The sequence below is a fragment of the Rattus norvegicus genome, chromosome 10 (assembly GCF_021556685.1).
Source record: "Rattus norvegicus strain SHRSP/BbbUtx chromosome 10, alternate assembly SHRSP_T2T, whole genome shotgun sequence".
Classification (NCBI taxonomy): Eukaryota; Metazoa; Chordata; class Mammalia; order Rodentia; family Muridae; genus Rattus; species Rattus norvegicus.
Window position 1 is genome coordinate 69,914,602 of NC_141543.1, and position 21,620 is coordinate 69,936,221.

The 21,620-nt window shown below is 50.1% G+C and overlaps 1 protein-coding gene across 4 annotated transcripts in view; it reads right to left on the minus strand.

Moving 5' to 3' along the window:
* Ksr1 (kinase suppressor of ras 1) overlaps nucleotides 1–21,620 on the minus strand; it is a 151,903-nt gene that overhangs the window by 49,910 nt on the left and 80,373 nt on the right. The window contains exon 1 of one of the 4 annotated variants that reach the window (XM_087569284.1): nucleotides 10,727–10,904. Coding sequence (XP_087425410.1) covers nucleotides 10,727–10,846 — 120 coding nt within the window. The 5' untranslated portion in view covers nucleotides 10,847–10,904. 4 annotated transcript variants of the gene reach the window in all.

Here is a 21,620-nt window from a genome sequence, read left to right on the forward strand (position 1 = left end):
CCAGAACAAACCTGGGGACCTGAGTTCAATCTCCAGAACCCAGAAAAAGGTAGGAGAGAGCTTGATTCCACAATGATGTCCTCTGTCCCTGTACATATGCACTGTGGTGTGCACATGTGCACGCACTGTAAACATACACACATCAATAATAATAATAAAAATCTACGATTGGGCCAGCAACATGGCTTAGCAGGTAGGAGTAGCTTTGGGTCAGCAGCATGGCTTAGCAGGCAGGGTAATTCGAGGACAAACATGACAACGTGAGTTTCATTCTTGGATCCCCTAAGATTGCAGGACAGCATGGTCCTTTAATTTCTACGTGCACACAGAGATACACGTACACATGTGATCTCCTCAGGGGGTAAAGGGGAAAGTAGCTAGGGAAGACTTTTAAGACTTTTGTGTTAGGGGCTGGAGAGATGGCTCAGAGGTTAAGGACACTGTCTACTCTTCTAAAGGTCTTGAGTTCAATTCCCAGCAACCACATGGTGGGTCACAACCATCCGTAATGAGATCTGGTGCCTTATTCTGGTGTCTGCAGGCAGAATGCTGTATACATAATAAATCTTTTTTTTTTTTAAAGACTTTTGTGTTGTTTGGATGGAGAGATAGGGTCTTACCATGCAGACCAGGCTGGCCTTGAACTCACAAAGATCTACCTGCCTCTGACTCTCAAGTGCTGAGATTAAAGGCATGAGCCACCATGCCTGACCTTAGAAGAGATTTCTTTTTAATCCTAATTTTTGTTTTATGTGTATGGTATTCTGCCTTTTGTGTCTGTTTACTATGTATGAGCAGTGCCTGCAGGAGCCAGAAGAGGGCGCTGGATCTCCTGGAACCAGAGTTCTAGAACACTGAGCTGCCATGTGGGTGCTGAGGATTGAACCTGCGTCCTCTGGAAAAGCAGCCAGTACCTTTAACCACTGAGCTATCTCTCTAGCCCCTTTCAAAAGTTTTAAGTCTTGTGAGCATCACCTCTTGGTGCCACTCCTAACAACAGTACATGGCAACACCTAAGAGCCCTTCAAAAGCAAATGGCTTTCTCTGGTTAACTGTGATGGAGTCCATGTGAAAAGACCTCAGGCAGACCTTCGAGATGGTGGGTCACCCGAGGACAAATGTGGGAGGCCTCTGGCACCCATCAAGAAACCAGAAGCTCAGACCTGAATGCTTTGGCTAAGAAACTTGATGGAATGAGGTAAAAGACTTTAGAGGTGGGGCTCAGAATCCAGGGCTCGTCAGCTGCTCTTGCTTCTCCCATGCTTTGGGGAGACGCCTTCTCTGGAATGGCCTTAGCTGTGTTAGCCACAGGTAACACAGCACTGCCTCTGCCCCACCTAAAATTCCTACATCTATCTCGAAAAGACGGCTAGGGACGGGGAACCACTCCATTTCCTCTCCGCTGCAAGATGGTGCTAGTCCCGTGGGCTCCCTTAAATTCCAAAAGCACCATTTTCAGGAAGCTTTTTCTGTCTCTGAGGACCTCTCAAAACTGCCTTCCTCCTTCCCTCCCACCTTGCAGAAATAGAGGGTATGAACATTGGGATCTTCTGGTCACTGGGGAGAATTCCACCGAATCTGAGCATGTAATGTTCTTTCGGCTTTTCTCCCATTTAACTTTTGACAGTTTATTCGGAGGGACTGTTGTAAGGGAGGGAAATTTCCTTCTGCCCCTAAAGTCACAAGAAATTGGATTCTGTCATAAACCTAAATGTACTTGGAAATGGGTTCTTCCCCCAAAGCTTCCCCAAAAGGGCCTAGCTAGCCCGGCTGACATCTTAACTTGGCTTTGTAAGAGTCTATGCAGGGAAGGTTGCAACACTGGCCTGGGGTTGGACGCCTCACCATCCTCCTGCTGGAGAACTGTGAACTTATACACGGTAGTGCCTGACATTGCTAAGTAGTACCTAGCACAGAAAACTAATACAAAGCAAGAACATCGAGTGAGACTGACTTCAGAACTGGACCCCTCCTCCCACCCTATGAGTCTGTAGATACAGTGGATCCCATCTCGGGCCTCTAGCGTTTACAGTGCCCCATCTCTGTTGGGGGTCATGGGAGCTGAGCAAATAAGTTTGCACTAAGATACAAACAAGTACAGGGAACCTGTAAACAGCTCCATGGCTGGACTGGCCAATCGCCATCTTCCTTGTCTTCCATAGTCTCCTTAACACCTTTTAACACTTTCCACACGTGCAGTAACTGGGGCACCCACATAGCCCCTATCAAGTAGGTCTAGAAAGCCTGAAGGATTTCAAGGACTCAGAAGGTGAGTTGGATCTAGTTTTGTTTGTTTCCTCGAGACAGGGTCTTACTATATCCCAGCTGGGCTGGAACTGATTCTACAGAGAGCTCAGGCTGGCCTCCCAACTCCAGGTAAAAACCCTCTGGCTTCAGGGCCAAGTGCTGGGCTACAGGCCTGCACCACCACGCCCAGTTCAGATTTTACTTCAAAAGAGTAATTTCCCCTGTGGGTGCATGTGCAGTGCTGTAAATGTTAGACTCAAGGGTCAAGCTGAACGGAGTCTTGGAGACTCCTGTGGGCCACGTCCCTCTTCCCACAGCACCTGAGGCAGGAGCTTGTGTCTCCGCAGGGGCTCCAATAAGACTCTTACCATAGTTTACACAGTTCCTACCACAACCAGATAGAAATGCACAATACCAAGAAAGAGCATCAGTGGTTAGACAAAGCTCTTGGCTGTCAGAAATCCTTCCACTCCATCGCATGAAACCCACAGGAAACCTTTGTGGAGGGTGGTACAGGGAGGAGAGGCTGATAAAAAACCAGTTCCCACGCAGGAGTTTTTTGCCTGCCCACCAGTCTTCCTTTATGTCCCCATTCGTCATCACAGTGTGGCTTGGCCATCCTTCCCCTTCGTTTTGCTGTGGAAAGCAGCTTGGTAATATTGTTGGGTCGGAGATGGGTGACCTTCATCTCCACACAAGTGCACTCAACAGCCAGGTAGGACACAGCACATGCCTGCAATCCCAGTTTGGAACTGCATACAAGAGGACCTTACATTCGAGGCCAGCCTGGGCTACTAGGTGTGATCCTACCTCAAACAAAGGCTCAAAGACAACGACACAAAGAACATTTTACCTTGGATGATGGCCTTAGCTGGTCACCCACACATGGGCACACACCCACACGCACACAAACTGCCAAGAAAGCTGAGTCAGCAGCTTCCAGGAAGATGAGAGGAGTCAAGCATGGGAACCCCAACTTCCAACCTAACAATAAAGCAACAGGAAGTGCACCCCCCCCCCCGTCCCCTTTTCATCAACCACACTGTGATGGTTTGTATATGCTCAGCCCAAGGAGTGGCACTATTAGAGGGTGTGGCCCTGTTGGAGTAGGTGTGGCACTGTGGGTGTAGGCTTCAAGATCCTCATCCTAGCTCCCTGGAGGCCAGTATTCTGCTAGCAGCCTTCAGATAAAGATGTAGAACTCTCAGCTTTGCCTGCATCATGCCTGCCTGGATGCTACCATGCTCCTGCCTTGATGATAATAGACTGAACCTCTAAACCTGTAAGGCAGCCTCAATTAAATGTCGTCCTTTATAAGACTTCTGTTGGTCGTGGTGTCTGTTCACAGCAGTAAAACCCTAACTAAAGCATGCACCCTTTCAATTTCTCAAACAAAATAATTGCACTCATTAGCACCAGCCGTTTGCCAGGGCAATGTGCCCACTGCTTTGTGTGTGCTATGGCCACTGGAACTAACTCAGAAAGCCCACGCCACCTAGTCATGTATGAAAGCTCCAGGAATTCACATGATTTACATAGCAGTCTGTCGGATGCAGAGGCTCCTGCCGCTGTCCCACATTGACCACTGCTAAGCTGGAACTCTGAAGCTCCCTTCTAGGGGCGAGGGCTACTTCAAAATAACCACTTTCTACCTGTTGTGTACAATGTGGCGGGAGGAGCACCTCAGAGGGCTGGCCGAGGTGTTTCCCTGAGAAATCACCACCATGTGACAGGCCTAGTACAAAAGGAGGGAGCCAGAGAAGGACAGAGAGAGAGAGAGAGAGAGAGAGAGAGAGAGAGAGAGAGAGAGGAGAGAGGAAGAGGCCAGCCTAGAACATATGGGAAAGAGAGAGAATAGAAGGTGGAGATGGAGAGAGAGGAGAGACAGACAGACAGAGACTGAGACAGAGTGACAGACAGGCATACACAGAGAGAGGGAGAAAGAGGGAGAGAGGGAGAGGGGAGGGGGGAGGGAGAGAAAGAGAATGATGGGGCAGACAAGCAGTTCTCATACCCAGGTTGGCTCACACCTGGCTGGCAGCTATGCAAGTTGTTGCTAGGTAACTGTTGGGCAGAGTCTGGAGGGATGGCCAACACTACCTATATTTCAACAGAATCACTCAGTAACATGGAAGGCCCTCTGTTCTTTATCCAAGTGAATTAACGTCCCTGGAGAAGAGAACAAAATGTCTGCAACCTCTTCTTTAATACATAAAAGAAAAGTAAAAAAAGAAGACTAGATTTTTCTTATAGCTTCAAATCAGCTAGAAGTGTCTCTTGCTCCTCTGAGGCCTGAGGCTCAATCTGCTCGCCCCTGAATAAGGCAAGCGTGTAGTGTTTCTATTCTTCCCTCACCTCTGCTCTTCATGATCAGATTCAAAACAGTGATAGAAGATGAGCGAGGTCAAAGTGCAGGGCATCGGGGATGTGGAGAAGAAAGCACCCTAGAACCCTCCATGTGCTGAAGCCTTCACCACGCCGCTGCACCCCCGGCATGGGCCACTCAGCATTTCTGCCTGGCTTCTAGGGGTGTGGATACCCCCCCCCCTCCATCAGACTGCCTAGCACTCCATCTACAACAGTCTGCGACTGTCACTTCTGAGTGACAGTTCTTTCTACCACTAAATCTCCCTGGCATGAGGAGGAAGAAGGGGAGGGGAGGCAACCCCGGTCCCCAGAAATTACAGCAGTGGAGTCATCCCCATACCCATCCTTTTATGATTACATGTTTTCTGCCACAAACTACAAGGCTAACCAGAAACCCACCCACCGCTCTCAGTGTTATGGGAATGGAGAAAGCCAGGAAGGGTGACAGATTAGCACTAAAAACAAACAAACAGAAACAGAAAAGCAAAAGTAAGCTGGGATTGGTGTACCAAGTCTGTTACCCGGAACTTGAAAGGCTGAAGCAGGTGGATCAATACTTCACAGCCAGGTGTGGGTATACAGTAAGTTTGAGGCCGCCTGGGCATTGGTCGGTCTATCTGTCTGTCTGCCTGCCCGCCTGTCCGTCCATCCGTCTGTCTGTCTAAATAGCAATGACAGTTTGGATTATCTCTGAATGGTTGTTTCTTACTTGGTGGCGGCTAACTCAGATGAGAAGAGCCTGCGTTCATAGACACAGAGGGCCTGAGAACAGAGGCTGCTGGAAGGAGGGGCACCTTCCCACCACAGTGGATCTGACCAGAGACATCTAGAGCCTTACTCTGCTGGCACATGAGGCCTGTTCCCCAGCAGTGAGCACTCTGGTGGCCAGGCTACCTCACTGAGCCAGCCACCCTGCACATGAAGTGTGCAGTCTTCCAACTCATAGGACTGATTTGGGACTCCATGTTAAGACAAGTTCCACAAGGCAAACATGCCTGAAGTGGGGGGAACTAACAGAGGAAAGCATCTGTGGCTGCCCAGCCCCCACAGCGAGATGAGCCTCCCCAGCACCCTCACCCCCAGGAGTGGTCTGGTATCATGTCTCAGCCAAAACAACTTGAAGTCCCCAGACCTCACACACAGATGTGACTCGCCCACTCATGGAGACACGCACAGCACAGGGGAGTCCCTTAAAACCAGAGTCACTCCCATGTATGCTAGGGAACCACATGCAGTTAGGGATCGGCCTGCCTCCTGCTAAAGAGGGACTCATGGGGAGGGCCTCTGGGAAACCCGCTCTGGCTTGAGAGGTCCCTGGCTGCCCACCTGCCTGGAGGCCTACAGAAGAAGATGCTCATTTGAAAGCTAAGAACAAAGCTGGCCTCCTTCTGCCATGCCCTGGAGAGCTAACGCAGGGATGGAGACTGAGAAGCCACACTGCTTCCAGAACTGCTTCTCACTCCAGCTGCTGAACCAAGATAAAATATGTTAACTAGAAGCTGAGAGAAGCCACATGCCCCAGCCATGGGCCCAACATGCCTTGGGGGCTCACATGGCCCACGAGCAAGCAGGCGGTAGGAACACTTGCCTCCTAGGCTCGGCCACTTTCCCTCAAACCGTGACTTATGTTTTCCAGTGAGTGACATTAAATTATCCTTTCTGGTAATGATGAGAAAGCAGAGCCAGTTGCAGGCTGAAGTCATCCCAGCCTGTGACAATTAAGTCACGCCATTAACAGGAGCCTGCTCCTCTCTGTTCTCCGTAGCAGAAGGCAGGAAAGGGTCTGGACAAATACTCCCCTGCCCAGTCTCCGGCAGCTAGGAATGGCTAGGGTCACAGGTCACACTGGGTATCAGATGGTATCCTGGGACTTACGAGCAGCCACGGGGCAGCCTGGGTCTATACTTAGAAACACATGTGGGCCAGCGAGAGGACAGTGGTTATGCCAGGGGCCGTGCTGCCTGACGTGGGCCACACATATACAAATGCACTGTAACTCCAGCCAGAACAGCGGGAACAGTTGGAGTGAGAGACTACTTAGGGTGAACTCTTAGCAGTGGGGATGAAAGCAGTTGCAAGGGGCCCCCTCCCCACCTACCCCGAAGCCCCACCCCTACTTCAGGCTCCTCAGTAATTCAAGCCAGTCCCTTTCCTGGTACTCTCCAGGACTGCCTGGTACAGTGCTCCAGCTCTAGATTGCACATGGTGTCACTGTCCAGCCTCAGTGCCACCCACCAGGGCCTGTCTCATAGCAGTCTCCCAGCTGCACCTGGGCACAAAAAGGCCCCTTCTTCCATGGCTGTACCCAAACATCCCCAAGAGTGGGTGTGGCCATGTTCAAATGATACTCGGAGACTCTCAAACTTGAATTTTATACCATTTTTATCTGTCACAAAATATTTTGTCCTCCTCTCTGCCAGTTAAAAAGAAAAAAGGAAGAAAAAAAAAACAAATCCTTCATTCTTTAAACAATAGTGAACTAGATTTGGTCTGTGGACCGCATCTCTTTGGTCCTGATCAAGTGGGTTTATTCAGTCACTTCACAAGTACTTGCCAGTTATGTCTGGCTTCATCTCCCATAGGCCCTGGTCTCATTGCTCCTCCTCTCCTGCTTCCCCCTCACATCGGCATCCCTCGTCCCACCCCAGTACAACATCAGCAGGAAGGGGTCATCCAGGACAGGTTTCTGGCCTGGCCCATACCTGCTACCCAAAAACCACATCCTGTGGCTATTCACCAACACACATCTCCAAGCTGACTGTTCCACTGCCAGCTGAAAACGGCCAGACATGGTCCATGAGAGAAACACATGTACCCAAGCTTGGGGGAACTGGTGCTTCCCTTACTCCACACCCTCCCAAAGTAAAGGGAAGGTTGTGAGTTCAATGCCCGCTTAAGCTACAGAGGGAGGCCTTTTCAGTAAATAAATACCATTATCCATGAGACCCCACAGAAAAGCTCATGTCAAAACTATACTAGTTTGTTCAAGACTCCAACAGGAAACAAAGCAAAAGACAATACTACCACCCTGAAATACCGGTTCAAACCAGTCAGAGACCAGGCTGGAGAGACTGCTGAGTGGTTAGAACTGAACAGGAGTTCAGTTCCAGGTCCTGTGTCCAGCACCTTACAACCACCTATAGCTCCTGCTTCAGGGGGAGCTGGTACTTGTGGCCTCCGTAGGCACCCGTATTCACGTGCATGTGTGCACAGGCAGACTTAAAAATAATAAAAGTCTTCAAAAAATTAAAGACTGTTTGAAAGGAAGTCTTGGGGTTAGGGTAGACAGTTTGGCTACAGCCAATGAGCTACATAAACCCTTGAGGGACACTCTGCTTCTGGGGCTCTGGCAAGTGAGGAACTCCCATACTGCACAGAACAGCCATACAGAGGAACCAGACCTGAGTTAGCCAGGTCCAGACGCCCTTCCCTTACCCTCCCTGGCTCTAGGGCACAGCTCCTGGATCTTCAAGCTTCCTTGTACTCCTTTGCTGATGGAATAGGCACTACAAGCAAGTGACAGCTGTGTGACAAATGACCATATGTTGTGCCAACCACACCAAGGCACTCCTTGAAGCAAACGGGGAGCTGTGACAAAGTTGGGCCTGCAGCAGCACTTCAGGGTGCCAGAAAGGATAAGGGCTAGCCTGAAGCATTTCCCATGGGCAACCCAGTCCTCCTGAGTGAGAGTCAACAACCATGTCTCCGCCATCTTTATTGCCTGGAGGTCCCCATATTTCCCCTGTTCAAGTCCTTCCCCTCATTTTCCCAGTGCCAAGGACTAAACACAGAGTCTTGCTTATGCTAAGCAGCAGTTTACCAGTGACCTATATCCCCAGCCCCAGTTCTTCCCCCTTCCTACCTGCATCTACCTCTTCCGGGTTTCCAGGAGGAGAAGTCTGAGCACAGCTGGCCAGTCCCACTGCACCAGAGTGTACCCAGTGTAGCAAATGGATCACAGCTACATGCCAGACCCCAAGCTTCAATCCTGCAGGAGCAGGAGCCTAATCACAGACCCCTCTAACAGATCACCACATCAGTAGCCAACATGAGAGGTTTGTCTTCTGGGTAGTTTGTCTGTCTATTCCGGCAGGGAATAAACTAGGTTATACGTAGGCAGGAGCCCCAGGGCTGGAGACCTGAGAAGCAGATTCTCTGCCTACAGACAAGGGATACATTGTTTCAGAGCTCCCCTAGGGCATCCAAATAGGAGCAGGTTGAGACCTCTCAGGAGACCCAAGGGCAGGCAGCCCTTCTCTGTAGTTTTCCAGGGCCACTGATCACTAAAGGCCCCACCACAGCACTGGATCCCAAAGCTGTGGAAGCCCAACGCTGTGAGAGGACGGCTAGGACCCAAGCCAGGGGGCTATCACCATAGCTACCAGGTTCTGAGGACATGAAAGGAACCAGTGGATACCCAATAAAATGAGGAGAAACCCATCGCCTGCCAAGGTCAGAGGCAGACTTCAAAGGGACCTTAGAGATATTGTAGTCCCCAAGTGAATTTACAGAGGGGAAAAAGAAAGCCAGGACCCTAGAGGAGGAAACCTGCCTGTGTTACTCAAACAACAGCTCTGGGACCAGGCCCTGGTTATCTGCATCCACAGGAACCAACACCAGAACAGGCCGTGCTTTCCACTGCGGGCCTCCCAACGTCCATACACTAAGGGGAACCACAAGAGAGAAGAAAAGACAGAGATGGTCACAGATAGACAGTCTGGGGGTTGGTGTTAGATGGAGAAACCACAGCACTGGGAAGCTCTGTAATTTTTACATAGAGTTGAGCAGGAAGGAGATGTCATTGCATACAGCTGAACAAGGAGGCACAAATAAACAAGGGGCAGGGTTTATGGGGTGCAGCTGGATCAAGGAGACAGGTTTAGCTAATCTTGGTAGGAGCAGTGTCTGTAGGAAAACAGTCTTAAGGCCATAAACATGAGCAGGGCAGTAGGGCAGACATTCTCTAAGCACACTGTTAACACTCACGCTTGATTGCACAAGGGAGGCTTTGCCATTTCCCTCCGACCCTGTGGAGAAAGCTTTCCCATTTTCCAAGGACCCCTGAGACTCTGGGTTCCTTGACATGGCTGTGCCCACATCAACAGCACACATTCTCCAGGACTTCACTCACTCAGGGTCTTCTCTGCTCCCAGCAAGTCCTCCCTACCCATTCGCCCCTTCCTTCTAGTTCTTCTGAGCTGGTACCACACAGAAACTGAGGGGAAGTCCCTGACCTCTGCCCTGAGCCTCTTCTCCAAAGACAACTACCCAAGTGGTGCCAAGCTACATGATGAACTTGTGGGACCAGAGCCCTGTGTAATTCAAAGCAATCAGCCCTAGGATGTCACTTTAGGACCTGCCAAGTCCCTAACACAGACGATAGAAGGGAACAAATCTTGTCCACCCTACCTCCTCAACTCCGGTGACAGGTACATTTTTTTTATTTAACAGGAAGATGGGAACCTCAAAGCACCAGCTAGACCCAACAGCTAGCTTCTAAGACAAAAGCCAAGGTTTACAGGGAGGGGCCCATTGCCCACTGATTCTTATGCAGCTTCTCAATGAGCTTCCTCCTTCCTAATCAGTTTAACCCTAAAAGTAACGAGTATGGGTACTGCCACCAATCAGTAAGTAGCCCAGGTATAAATGCTTGCTAGCTATAAAAACAGACTGAAGGATTTCTGTTACTCATCGTGGGCCACGATAATTTGAGTCTTGGCCCCATTTCTCTACAGTCAACACTTGGATTCTTTCTCTATGTAGCCCAGTTTCCCTGTCCTGACTGATCAGAAGAGGAGCTCAAGCCCTCATAGCAGGGACAGGTCAGCTCCTGTAGATACAGCAGTCTCAAAACAAGTGTGTACTGTTTCGACCAGAAGCATGGGATCAGCCAAACCCTTCACGTTATACAGATGGGGACCATCCTGGTCTAAGACTCTGACTGCTCCTTAGCCATTCTCTGTCGTAAGAGAGGGCACAAAATATGAAATGACAGCCACCTCCCTAAAATGCATGCTTTTCAGCATGTGTTCTATAACCAGCTGGCAAAGCAGACTCAGGGTCCAGCCAAAGGGAGCCATTCCGAGGGCCCAAGGACAGGCCCACTACCTACCTCACAATTCTCATCTGATGCAGGCCGGCTTGAGCCCTGGGCTTCTCTTGGCAAGGTGGGTGGTGGGGTTTCTGGGTCCCTTGATGCCTTTGTGGTGACCCAGCTCCACAGGCAGTGCATGGTGAGGGGGCCTGAGCGCAGCAGCCCTGGCCCCCAGTGCACCGTCCCAAGGAAGAACAAGGCAGGGAGAGGGGTTTCTGTTTTCATTACTAGGGAATGGTCACTGTAGCCGAAAATAGTCTGTGCCTGGGAGCTGGGGAGTCAGCACATACTTCCCAGAGCAGGTGCTGGGCATGAGGCAGAGACAGAGGCTCACAGCAGGGGGCGGGGACCCAGGATGCCAGGACCCAGTTTTCCCTGCCTCACTACCTCTCTCCAAAGGGCAGGAACTGAATCAGGAGGGAGCACAGTTATCTCTCACGGGAGCACCATGAGTCATCTGGAGACTCCCCACCTCCACATGAACTGCAACTACCCTTCAACCCCCACAGCCTCTAACACATCTGAGGCACACATGAGCCTTGAGGGTGACAGCAGGCCCTGGAGAGTGGAAAAGATACCACCAAACGAGCATGTGTGGCTGTCACACAGCTAGAAGTGACCCTTTCTCTCTCAGGATAAGGGAAAGACAGAGAGAGAGAGAGAGAGAGAGAGAGAGAGAGAGAGAGAGAGAGAGAGAGAGAGAGAGAGGACTACAGGGCAGGGTGTCAGGACTGCCAGTGTCTGGGGGCAATTTCACTTTCTTTTTGAAGTTTTTTTCTAATTTTCCTAAAATGAACACTTACAATAAGATTTGGGGGATGCTTCTCTAAAACAATAAATAAATTGTTTTTAAAATAAATAAAATTACAGGCACTGTGGGGTGGATTAGTTAGTGAAGTGTTTGCCCCACAAGCCTAAAGACCTGAGTTCAGGGCCCTAGAACCCAAGTAGAGAAAGCCAGGCACGGTGGCCCACAGCTGTCATCTCAGGGTTGGAGAGGTGGAGATGGGAATATCCCTCAGGCTTGTTGGCCAGTGTGGCCAATCAGTGAGTTCCAGCTCAGTGAGACCCAATCTCAAAATACATGGTGAGGAGTAACTGAGGAGGACTTGTGGTGTTGACCTGTGTCCTCCACAGACACATGCGTGCACGGATATATGAGCACATGCACACACTAAAAACACACTCAATGAATGTAAAGATCTCGGGCTTCACAGAAAGAGACAAGGGCCTGTTTGTGAGAACTGAGTGAGAAAAACAGACAAAGAAGAGAAGGAGAATTTTGTGTCCCAGTTTTGCAGCCGGACTTCCTGGAGATGCGTCCTGGCTTGGCCACTGCCTACTCTGTGGTCTCAGTAGGTGACAATGTCCCATTTGCTACACACACAGCATCGTGACATGCTTTTTTTCTTTTCCTCCATCTTTATTAAATTGGGTATTTCTTATTTACATTTCAATTGTTATTACCTTTCCCGGATTCCAGGCAAACATCCCCCTAACCCCTCCCTCTCCCCTTCTATATGGGGTTCCCCTCCCCATCCTCCTCCCATTACCGCCCTCCCCCCAACAATCCCATTCACTGGGGGTTCAGCCTTGGCCGGACCAAGGGCTTCCCCTTCCACTGGTGATCTTACTAGGCTATTCATTGTTACCTATGCGGTTGGAGCCCAGGGTCAGTCCATGTATAGTCTTTGGGTAGTGGCTTAGTCCCTGGAAGCTCTGGTTGGTTGGCATTGTTGTTCATATGGGGGTCTCAAGCCTCTTCAAGCTCTTTCAGTTCTTTCTCTGATTCCTTCAACGGGGGTCCTGTTCTCAGTTCAGTGGTTTGCTGCTGGCATTCGCCTATGTATTTGCCATATTCTGGCTGTGTCTCTCAGGATATGGCATGCTTTCTTGAAGGTCACTTGGAGGAGCGGATGGGACCATCGAGGTACAGCTCACATCAGGTGTAGGAATACTGAGTCCTCGCTAAATAACTGTAGCCTAAATTCACATGTGAATTACACCATTAAAAGGAATAGGCGTGGGCCGGAGACGACTTAGCAGTTATATGGTGGCTCACAACCTTCTATAATGGGATCTGATGCTCACTTCTGGCGTGCAGGTGTACATGCAGATAGAGCACTTATAGACATAAAATAAATAAATAAACCTAAAAAAAAAAAAAGGACTATAACAAAGAGCTCTGCCCAGAAGGAAGCAGCCACTTTCCCAGTGTTTCTGTCCCAGCACTGAGACTATGAGAAAACAGTTAGTAAACAGAACTATTATTACTCCCTAGTCTTCTACATTTTTAAAAGACTTTTGTTTATTTTTATGTATATGTATATAAGTACACTGTAGCTATCTTCAGACACACCAGAAGAGGGCATCAGATCCCATTACAGATGGTTGTGAGCCACCATGTGGGTGCTGGGATTCGAACTCAGGACCTCTGGAAGAGCACCCAGTGCTCTTAAATGCTGAGCCACCTCGCCAGCCCCATCTTTGCACATTTTGAACATGAACATATGAATAAGCACTAAATAGCAGGGAAAATCTAATCTGGGTGGAAAATGTGGTGGAAACCTATAATCCCAGGGAATGTGGAGGTATGAAGGTCACAAGATCAAGGCTAGTCTTGGCTACAAAGTGAGTTCAAGGCCAGCCTGGAATCAAGAGGTGCTATAGCAAAATGGGGGAGGGGGATGGAGGCTAAACCCAAGAACCAATGACTGTCTCTGAATGTGATCATAGGTCTTATTTTCTTTGCTCTTCTGTATTTTCTAAAATAAGCATAAAGAAATGTTAATTAAACAGCAATGACAACAAAAGTGGCCTCGCCAATTATTTTAGTCTTGGCCGAGACACAAGGGAGCTGAGAAGCCCTGCTGAGCCAGAGGCCTGTGGTCCTGCTCAGGCACAGGAACCCTATCTGTGGATAGGAAGTCATGTGAGGCCTCCAGGTGACCCTTTCCTATGGAGAATGAGGGGTAAAGGTGGCATGAAAGCTACAGCAGTGGTTGTTACAAGGTGTGTGCACAGCCTTCTGTCCTGCTGCCGGCAAGGCTCCAGAACTCCATCTGAGAAGCCTCACTGCCCTGTGCAGTACTGAAAATTACTAGGAGCTCTGCTTTCTTTTTCCCTTGAGGTTTTGAGACACTCAGGGAAGACCTGCATTTGCTATCCTCCTGCCTCAGAGTCCTGAAGAGCTAATACTGCAGAGTTGTACTACTACCCTCCGACAGTGAACCTCTTGCTGAGCGCGGGTGGCCCTGGACTCTTCAAGTTCCTCTACCCAGCTGAGCCCTTTGACCCCTGCGCTCCCTCTTCCTAACCGGTTATTGGTCACAGTACATGAACATGTGACCAAAGCCGATCCAATCAGAGCCCTCCCTGAGGCGGTGGCTACAGTTCAAGGGGAAGTGGCCCATTTGGCCCCCTTGACAGGTACAATTGCAATAAGAAGTATTGCTGAGCTGCCCAGGTCCTGCATGCTGCCACACAGGGCTGTTCATTCAGGAGACACTTCCTAATGGCATCACTCCTGTACCCATACCTCTCTGGGCTCGCTCATGTCTTAAGTCTATCGGGTAGCTACATTTACTGCAGAGAAGCACCGACTAGTGGGAGGAGTATACATCAGCTTTACTTGGGAAGTACTGACTATGCCCCTGAGCCCTTCCCTTGTTCTATCTATCCATCCTTCATCCCTGTCAATAAAGAGCTGTGTGTGCAGAGGACTTTACTCGGTACTTGGGGGTATTAAAGTACACACAATATTGTCTTTTCCAGCAAGAAGAGAGATAAAGAACAAATTCAAAACTAACTAAAATGTGCGACTGGAATCTGCAAGTGAGTATAAGGAGGAAGGTGCTGTGCACGGCTGTGGTGAGGACGAGAGGCATCTGGCTTAGACAGGGTGGCTTCACTACAGTCCCCACTTCTCCGCCCTGCAGAGGAAGAGGAGGCACCACCTGGGGACACAGACCCATGCAGGCAGAAGAAATGATCAAACAAGGGCCCGTGGTTGTTACAGGAAGCAGCCTGCCTTGTCCAATGCCTGGGCAGAGGGAGAAGAGGCAGGAAGTGTGGAAGGATGCAGACACTGAATACTTCAGAGTCTTAGGGATGGTGACAGGGCCGGGCTCTATGCTGAGTGTGACTGGATCCTGACCAAGGACTGGACTCAGGAAAGCCAGCTTCCTGGATGTGGGCTTAAAGCAAAACCATTCTGGGCTCATGAAAATTGAAGCCGAGGGAGGGGACATGGATCTGGGAGTGATGGAGGTGCAATGCCAATGAAACAGACGCAGATGGATCTGGGACATGCATGGAAACAGAGCCCGTGGGAGCTGCTAGCTGTGTGGGGGTTGAGGAGGCAGAAGGGACCAGATGTGACTCCACACTTCTCCACAGAACAGCTGGCTGATGAGAAAATGGGCACAGAGAAGTTAAGGGACTTGCCCAAGATCACAGCTGGCTGCTGGCAACTCAAATGGGTCACCTGTCCAGGCGTCATACTCTTGAGCAGACTTCCTTTCCAAGCCTGCTGCCCTGGTCAAAATGGGATATGCAGGATTTGGGAGCAGGGAACCCTGAAATTTACCTGCTGCTACTTATTAAAGAAGAAGGGTGACAGACTAAGGATAGAGAGCTCAGTGGCTCAGAGTGTTTGTACAAGCATGAGGACCCAAGTTCAAATCCCCAGAACCCGCAGAAAAAACTGAGCTTGCCTATGTGTGCACCAGGAGCTCTGGTACTGCGTGGGCGGAGACGGGATACTCATTGGGGATTGCAGGGGACCAGCCAAGTTCCAGGTCCAGTGAGAGGCCCTGCCTCTAAGGAGTAAGGTGGAAAGTAATAGAGCAGGACACCCAACACCTTCTGGGCCTCCACATGTACACACAACACCTGCACACACATGAGCTTACACTATCCATGCACAAAAGGGAGCCAAAGAAGAAACTGTGACTTACGATAACTGAAGCAGGCAGAGCTAACACAATCTGGTTCATCAGATCTCTTTCAGAGCAAGCCTCTCTTCACGGCTGCCCTCCCAGAGGAGGAGGGAGAGCACATGCAAGCTGGTGGCTTGGAAGCTGGCAGTGTCTGCAGGAGGCTCGGCACACACCACTCCAAAGCCAGGGGCCCCTGGCACATGCTGTTATTCAAGTCCAGCCTGTGGCCCACAGACACAACAGCCCAGAAATAGCGGCCACAGTGACTGGCAAATTCAAGGGCCCCAGCAATGCTGGAGTGCCCTTTTCACTCACCCAGACGACCACGCTCCTGCGACATCTCAGCCCAAGGGGCAGAAAGGCTTTGGATGATATATGAATTCAAGCATTCAGGAAGAACACCAGTGTGTAAATACCAGGAACAGAGTCACATTATAAAGAGCCAGATTCCTGTTCTCATATCACATCCAGTCTACACTCAGTGACCTAGAACTCCAAAGACGTAGGAGATGGGTACATAGTTCACAGCACCACACAACACAGTTATAAGTAAGGCACGCTCTTAGCTGTGACTCTTTACCTGACTGCCAGAGCCCAGTGGTACCCCTACCTTAGAAGCTTAACAGATACTTGGTCCAGGACCAGAAAAAAATATTACCTTATCAGTTGGAAAGTGGCATATACTTAGAAAGGTGCCCTTTATACAGACACGGCTGAACACATGCTATTGAGAGTAAATTAACGAGTGAGAAAGTGACACACGTCCTCCTCTTGGGACCTGCAGTCCTTGGACACTCAGCTTTGCATGGTGACTATTTGTAACAAGTGCATTCTATAGCCATAACCTCCCCAGGGCACACTACCTTCTTCATCAATGAACCCCTGAGATAATTCATTTGGGTACCTAGCAAAGCATAAATGATGGATGCCTACTCAATGAAGGGGCATAAAGAAGACAGAGAAGAAGGTGGGGAGAGGGCAGTGAAGGGGGAAAGAACGTGAGAGAAAGGCAGCCAGCTCCACTCTGTCACACCACCAAAGACAGCTACACTAAACTGGGCTGCTCTGGGGCCTGGGGTGGGGTGGATCCCACAGCTCTGGGTCATAACAACCTGAGTTAGAATTCTGACCTTTCCAGCGCTACCTCAGTGTACAGTTATGACAAGCCCCTTACTTCCTCTGAGCTTAAGCTTCCTGAACCAGAAAATGAGGAACCGTTCTCCCTTTTCTAGGCACGATGATTAAACAGGACTGTGTGTGTGCATGTTTGTGACACACGTGCACATGTGTGCATGTATCATGCACACACACACATGAAGCTAGCCTAGTCATCTCCATCTTCCCTTCCACATCCCTCCTTCAGCTCCTCTCTGTGTGGTTAAATGTGACTGACAGAAGTATGCTGTCCACCCACTGGGCCTCTGTTGGCCCATCCCAAGCAGGGAGTCTGTGGTCCAGTATACCAAGCTACACCTGAGACCCAGCATCTAATACAACAACTTCCTCTGGCATGGGGGCTGACATTTCTATGCAGATCCCTCCTCAAGGCAGCACAGTGGACCTGCTTTCTGGGGAGGTTCCCAGCTGCCTGAGATCAGCCAGGCATCTGGCTCCCAGGGGTGATGTGAGGCTGGCAGGAAGAAGAAAGAGGCTGGGGGAAAAGCCACAGGACTCACCCTGTTGATCTATACCTCAAGAGCCAATGTGCTTATGTGGGTCTGCTTCTTAGAGAACCCTCCCGGCTTGGAAGCCACCCTTCCCAGGTTAATACAGTCACAGCCAGTGGGAGGCCAAGATGGTGGCAATGGTCAGGTGCTCATCCCGGAGAAGGCTGAGAGGGCAGAAGAAAAGTGGAAGAGAATCCTGCCAACCGGCCCATAACATAAAGCCGTTTACGGGACCCACAGACATCCTCAGCTCAAAAGTGCCAGCTACAGAAGGGCCGTATAGTGAGGCTCTGTGCAGGACCACAGGTTCTGCATAGCATCCACCTCTGCCTGCTAGAACTGATCCCAGCCGGCCCTTCCCACTTCCTTTAGCAATTTCCAACAGGGAAATTGCTGAAGGGGAAAAAAATGGCTCCTGGCCAGCAGGCTCTGAAATCATTTCCCTAGCTGCAGCCAGAAACCCAAGCTGTGGTGTTCAGACTTAATCTGTGGGGCAGGGGTGGCTGGAAATGGTCAGTATGAGGAAGGGGGGGGGGGCGTTGCCTCTGACCTGTCTCAGGCCCTTTCCCTCCCCTGCATTTCTTCTCAGCAGGCTGCTGCCATCTCCTTTGCATCTCCTCAGTAAACCCAGGGTGCATTCTGCCTGCTCACCAGTGGGAGCTTTCTTTCCCTTAGAAGAATTCCAATATTCAACCCCCCCACCTCCCCACTCCCCCCCACCCCCGCTCTCTCATGCACTTCAATTACCCACCCTCAAGTCCGCTCCACACACAGAGTTCCTGAACCGGCCCAGTCTCCTCCCATGCCTTCTCCAGTGTATCCTATGAGCACAGCTCGGGCTTTCTTCAGCCTCAGGGTCCCCACAGACAGCGCTCCCTTATCTGGATGCTCTTCCTGCCCTACTTCGGGGATGAACAACTCCCCTGGTGTTGCCTGTTGTCTTTCTGAGTAGTCTGCCCTTGACTGCCCAGGATGAGTCTGTCTTATTAGCCTCACACATTTCACCCTGGCTTCCATAAAAGCACTTATGTCAACTCTCAAGTTGTGTTTTACCCAAGCCTGGAGCCCATGAGGCAGAAGTGTCACAGCGTCCAAGCTCTTAGCTTAGGCCCTCTTAGGCAGACTCAAGAGCTGCGCAGCTCAAGTGTAGTAACAGCCCAACGTCCACATACTTTAAAGCTCTTGTTGATATAGAAGTGGTTCTCAACCTTCCTAAAGCTGTGACCCTTTTACACAGTTCCTCTCCTCTTGTTTCCGTTATCTCTGCAACCATAAAATCATTTTGTTGCTACTTTGTAACTGCAATTTTGCTATTGTTATGAATCATAATGTAAATATCTGATATGCAACCCCTGTAAAAGGGTCGTTTGACACCCCACCCCAAGAGATCACAGCACAGATTGGCAATCACTGACACAGAACCATGAGGAGTTCAGTTTGTCTGTGCATCTAGGACAACTTTTCCTGGACTGGAGGGGATAGAGCCTTCTCGTCACAGAGGTCCTATTAGGCAAAGAGTCTGCCCAGGGTCTGCACTGGTGTGGGGAAAGAAGAGGAATCCAAGATTTCCAGGTAAGAAAAGCCACAACCGTGGGTGCACAGGTGAAGCCCCCACCACCACCAGCAGTCAGGAGAGCAGCACTGCCCCTCACCACCACCAGCAGTCAGGAGAGCAGGCCCTGGGATCATGAGAACAGATGAACTGGCCCTGTCCCTCACCCGCTGAAGCACTTGGGAGAGCAGGCTGCTGTGCACCTCTCATCTGGGCGACACAGTAGAGCAGCCCTGATGGCGAAGGCACAGGTAAGCCAGCCCTGAGGGGGTGAGAGTGGAAGATCTGGCCCACCCCTTACCTTCTGCAGCACCTGGGAAAGTGGGCCCAGAACCCTGACTAAGCGGCATAGTGGAGCTGGCTTTTGGAGATTTGGATGCTCATGAGCCTCCAAGAGCTGACCCTGCCTCCTGCTAGTGGTGGCATTGGGTGACCTAGCTGGAGCAGCACTGGAGGTGGTGTGGATAAGGGAGAGCCAGCATGCTGACCAGGTCAGCTACCGCTCAGGCCCACAAGGGCTCTGAGTTGACCCATCCCGACATTTATATCATCTGCAAATGGTTGGGACATGTGAAAGGGCCAGTCCTCCTGATCCAAAGCTGCAGAGTCTCCCTGACACAGGACAATAAGATACCCAGGAGGAGGCCTGTTGAGGAGCCAATACTGATGGTGTGACAGAAGCCAGAGATCTCAAACATGGCCAATGACTCACTGCAGTGAGCATTTGTACATGAAGATGTGTGGACAGAGGGACACACTGTGGGACACTCTGTGACACACTACAGCTTCCACGATGAGATGTTTTCTAAGCTTTTGTTGTTGTTGTTGCTGGTGGTGGGGGTGGGGGTGGGGGTGGGCGTGTGCGTGCACGTTCGTGCGTACGTATGCGTTTTATTTTCGGGGAAAGGTTGCAAGGGTAAAGGGCAGATGTGAGGGGACGGGGAGATGAGTGGGACTAGGATACATAGTGTGAACCTCACGAAGAGTCAATAAAGAGGTTTTTTTTTTTGTTTTGTTTTTTGTTTTTTTTTAAATCTTAAAATAAAAGAAGAGCCACAGCAGGCCCTGAGGTTTTGAGGGCTGGGATCCATTCAAGTGATACACTGGTTAGTTCTATGTCAGCTTGACCCAAGCTAGAGTCATCTGAGAGGGGGAAGCCTCAATTGAGAAACTGTCTCAGGGGCTGGAGAGATGGCTCAGTGGTTAAGAGCACTGACTGCTCTTCCAGAGGTCCTGAGTTCAAATCCCAGCAACCACATGGTGGCTCACAACCATCTGTAATGGAATCCGATGCGCTCTTCTGGTGTGTCAGAAGACAGCTACAGTGTACTCATATACAAAATAAATAAATAAATCTTTAAAAAAAAAAAAAAAAGAAAGAAAGAGAAACTGTCTCGGTAAGATTGGGCTATAGAAACAATTGTAGGTCATTTTCTTAATTAGTGATTGATGTGAGAGGGCCCAGCCCATTGTGGTTGGGGCTACCCTGGGCTGGTGGTCCTGGGTTCTACAGGAAAGCAGGCTGAGCAAGTCACAAGGAGCAAGCCAGTAAACGGTCTCCTGCCATAACCTCTGAATCGGCTTTCAGGTTCCTGCCCCGCTTGAGTTCCTGTTCTGACTTCCTTCAATGATGTACATTGATGTGGAAGTGTAAGCTAAATAAACCCTTTCCTCACCAAGCTGCTGTTGGCCATGGTGTTTTATCACAGCAATGGTGACCCTAGCTAAGACAGGTAAGGACAAATGAGAACAGTCACCGCAGTCTGCCCGTGCAGCTGCCACTCCTTACTCGTGTCAACCAATTATGTAATAATTACTGAGGCAGTGTCTTGCTATACAACCCAGGATACCTTGGAATTATGTAGCCCAGGCTAGACTCAAACTCACAAACTTTCTATTTCATCTTCCTGAATCCTAGAATTAAGGGTGTGTGGTACCACGCAGGCCTGGCTTGACGTCCCTCTTTCTTTACCCACCAGGAAAGACACTGTTGCCTGGAAAGTGACCATAAACACTGTCCAACCCTGCGGCATCAAGCTAAGGTGATGGCTAGCTCACTCTAGGGAGGCAACCTTGTACCTCATACAGCTTCATATGTACATGACTGTGCTTCTGTCTTCTTCAGCCATACAGCCATGAAGAGCCAAGGTCAGAACAACATTCAAAAGGTGGAAAGAACAAATTCTGCCACATAAAGACCCCCAACCACTCAGGAGGCTTCAGGACGTGTTCTATGACACATCAGCCTGTGGTGATATGCCAAGGCTGGACCCTTCAGCTTCAAGGCATTCTAGTCCTGGTATGCAGAGTGATAGATACTGAGAGGAACCCCAACACTCCCAACCTCTGTCCTCACTGATTTCTGTTCATTTTTACCACCCTTTGACCAGAAAAGATTTGCCAAGGGCCTCCCACCTGCCAGGTGCTCTGGGTCTGGGTACAGGGCTTTTTCAGGTATGTGTGGCTTCCTAGGGCACAGGTTAGCAGACTTATTCATATGTTGATGTCACTGTGAGCACCTGTGTAAGCAATTGGTCCCATCCAAACACAATCATTCATAATGACAGATTTCTCCTCCCATCCTCACTCCCTTCCTTTTCCTTCCTTTCTTCGGGTCCTGAGGGACTCATTGAGTGTGTGAGCGCGCGAGTGTGTGAGCGTGTGTGAGCGTGTGTGTGTGAGCACGTGCGTGTGTGAGCGTGTGTGAGCGCGTGTGTGTGAGCACGTGCGTGTGTGAGCGTGTGTGAGTGTGT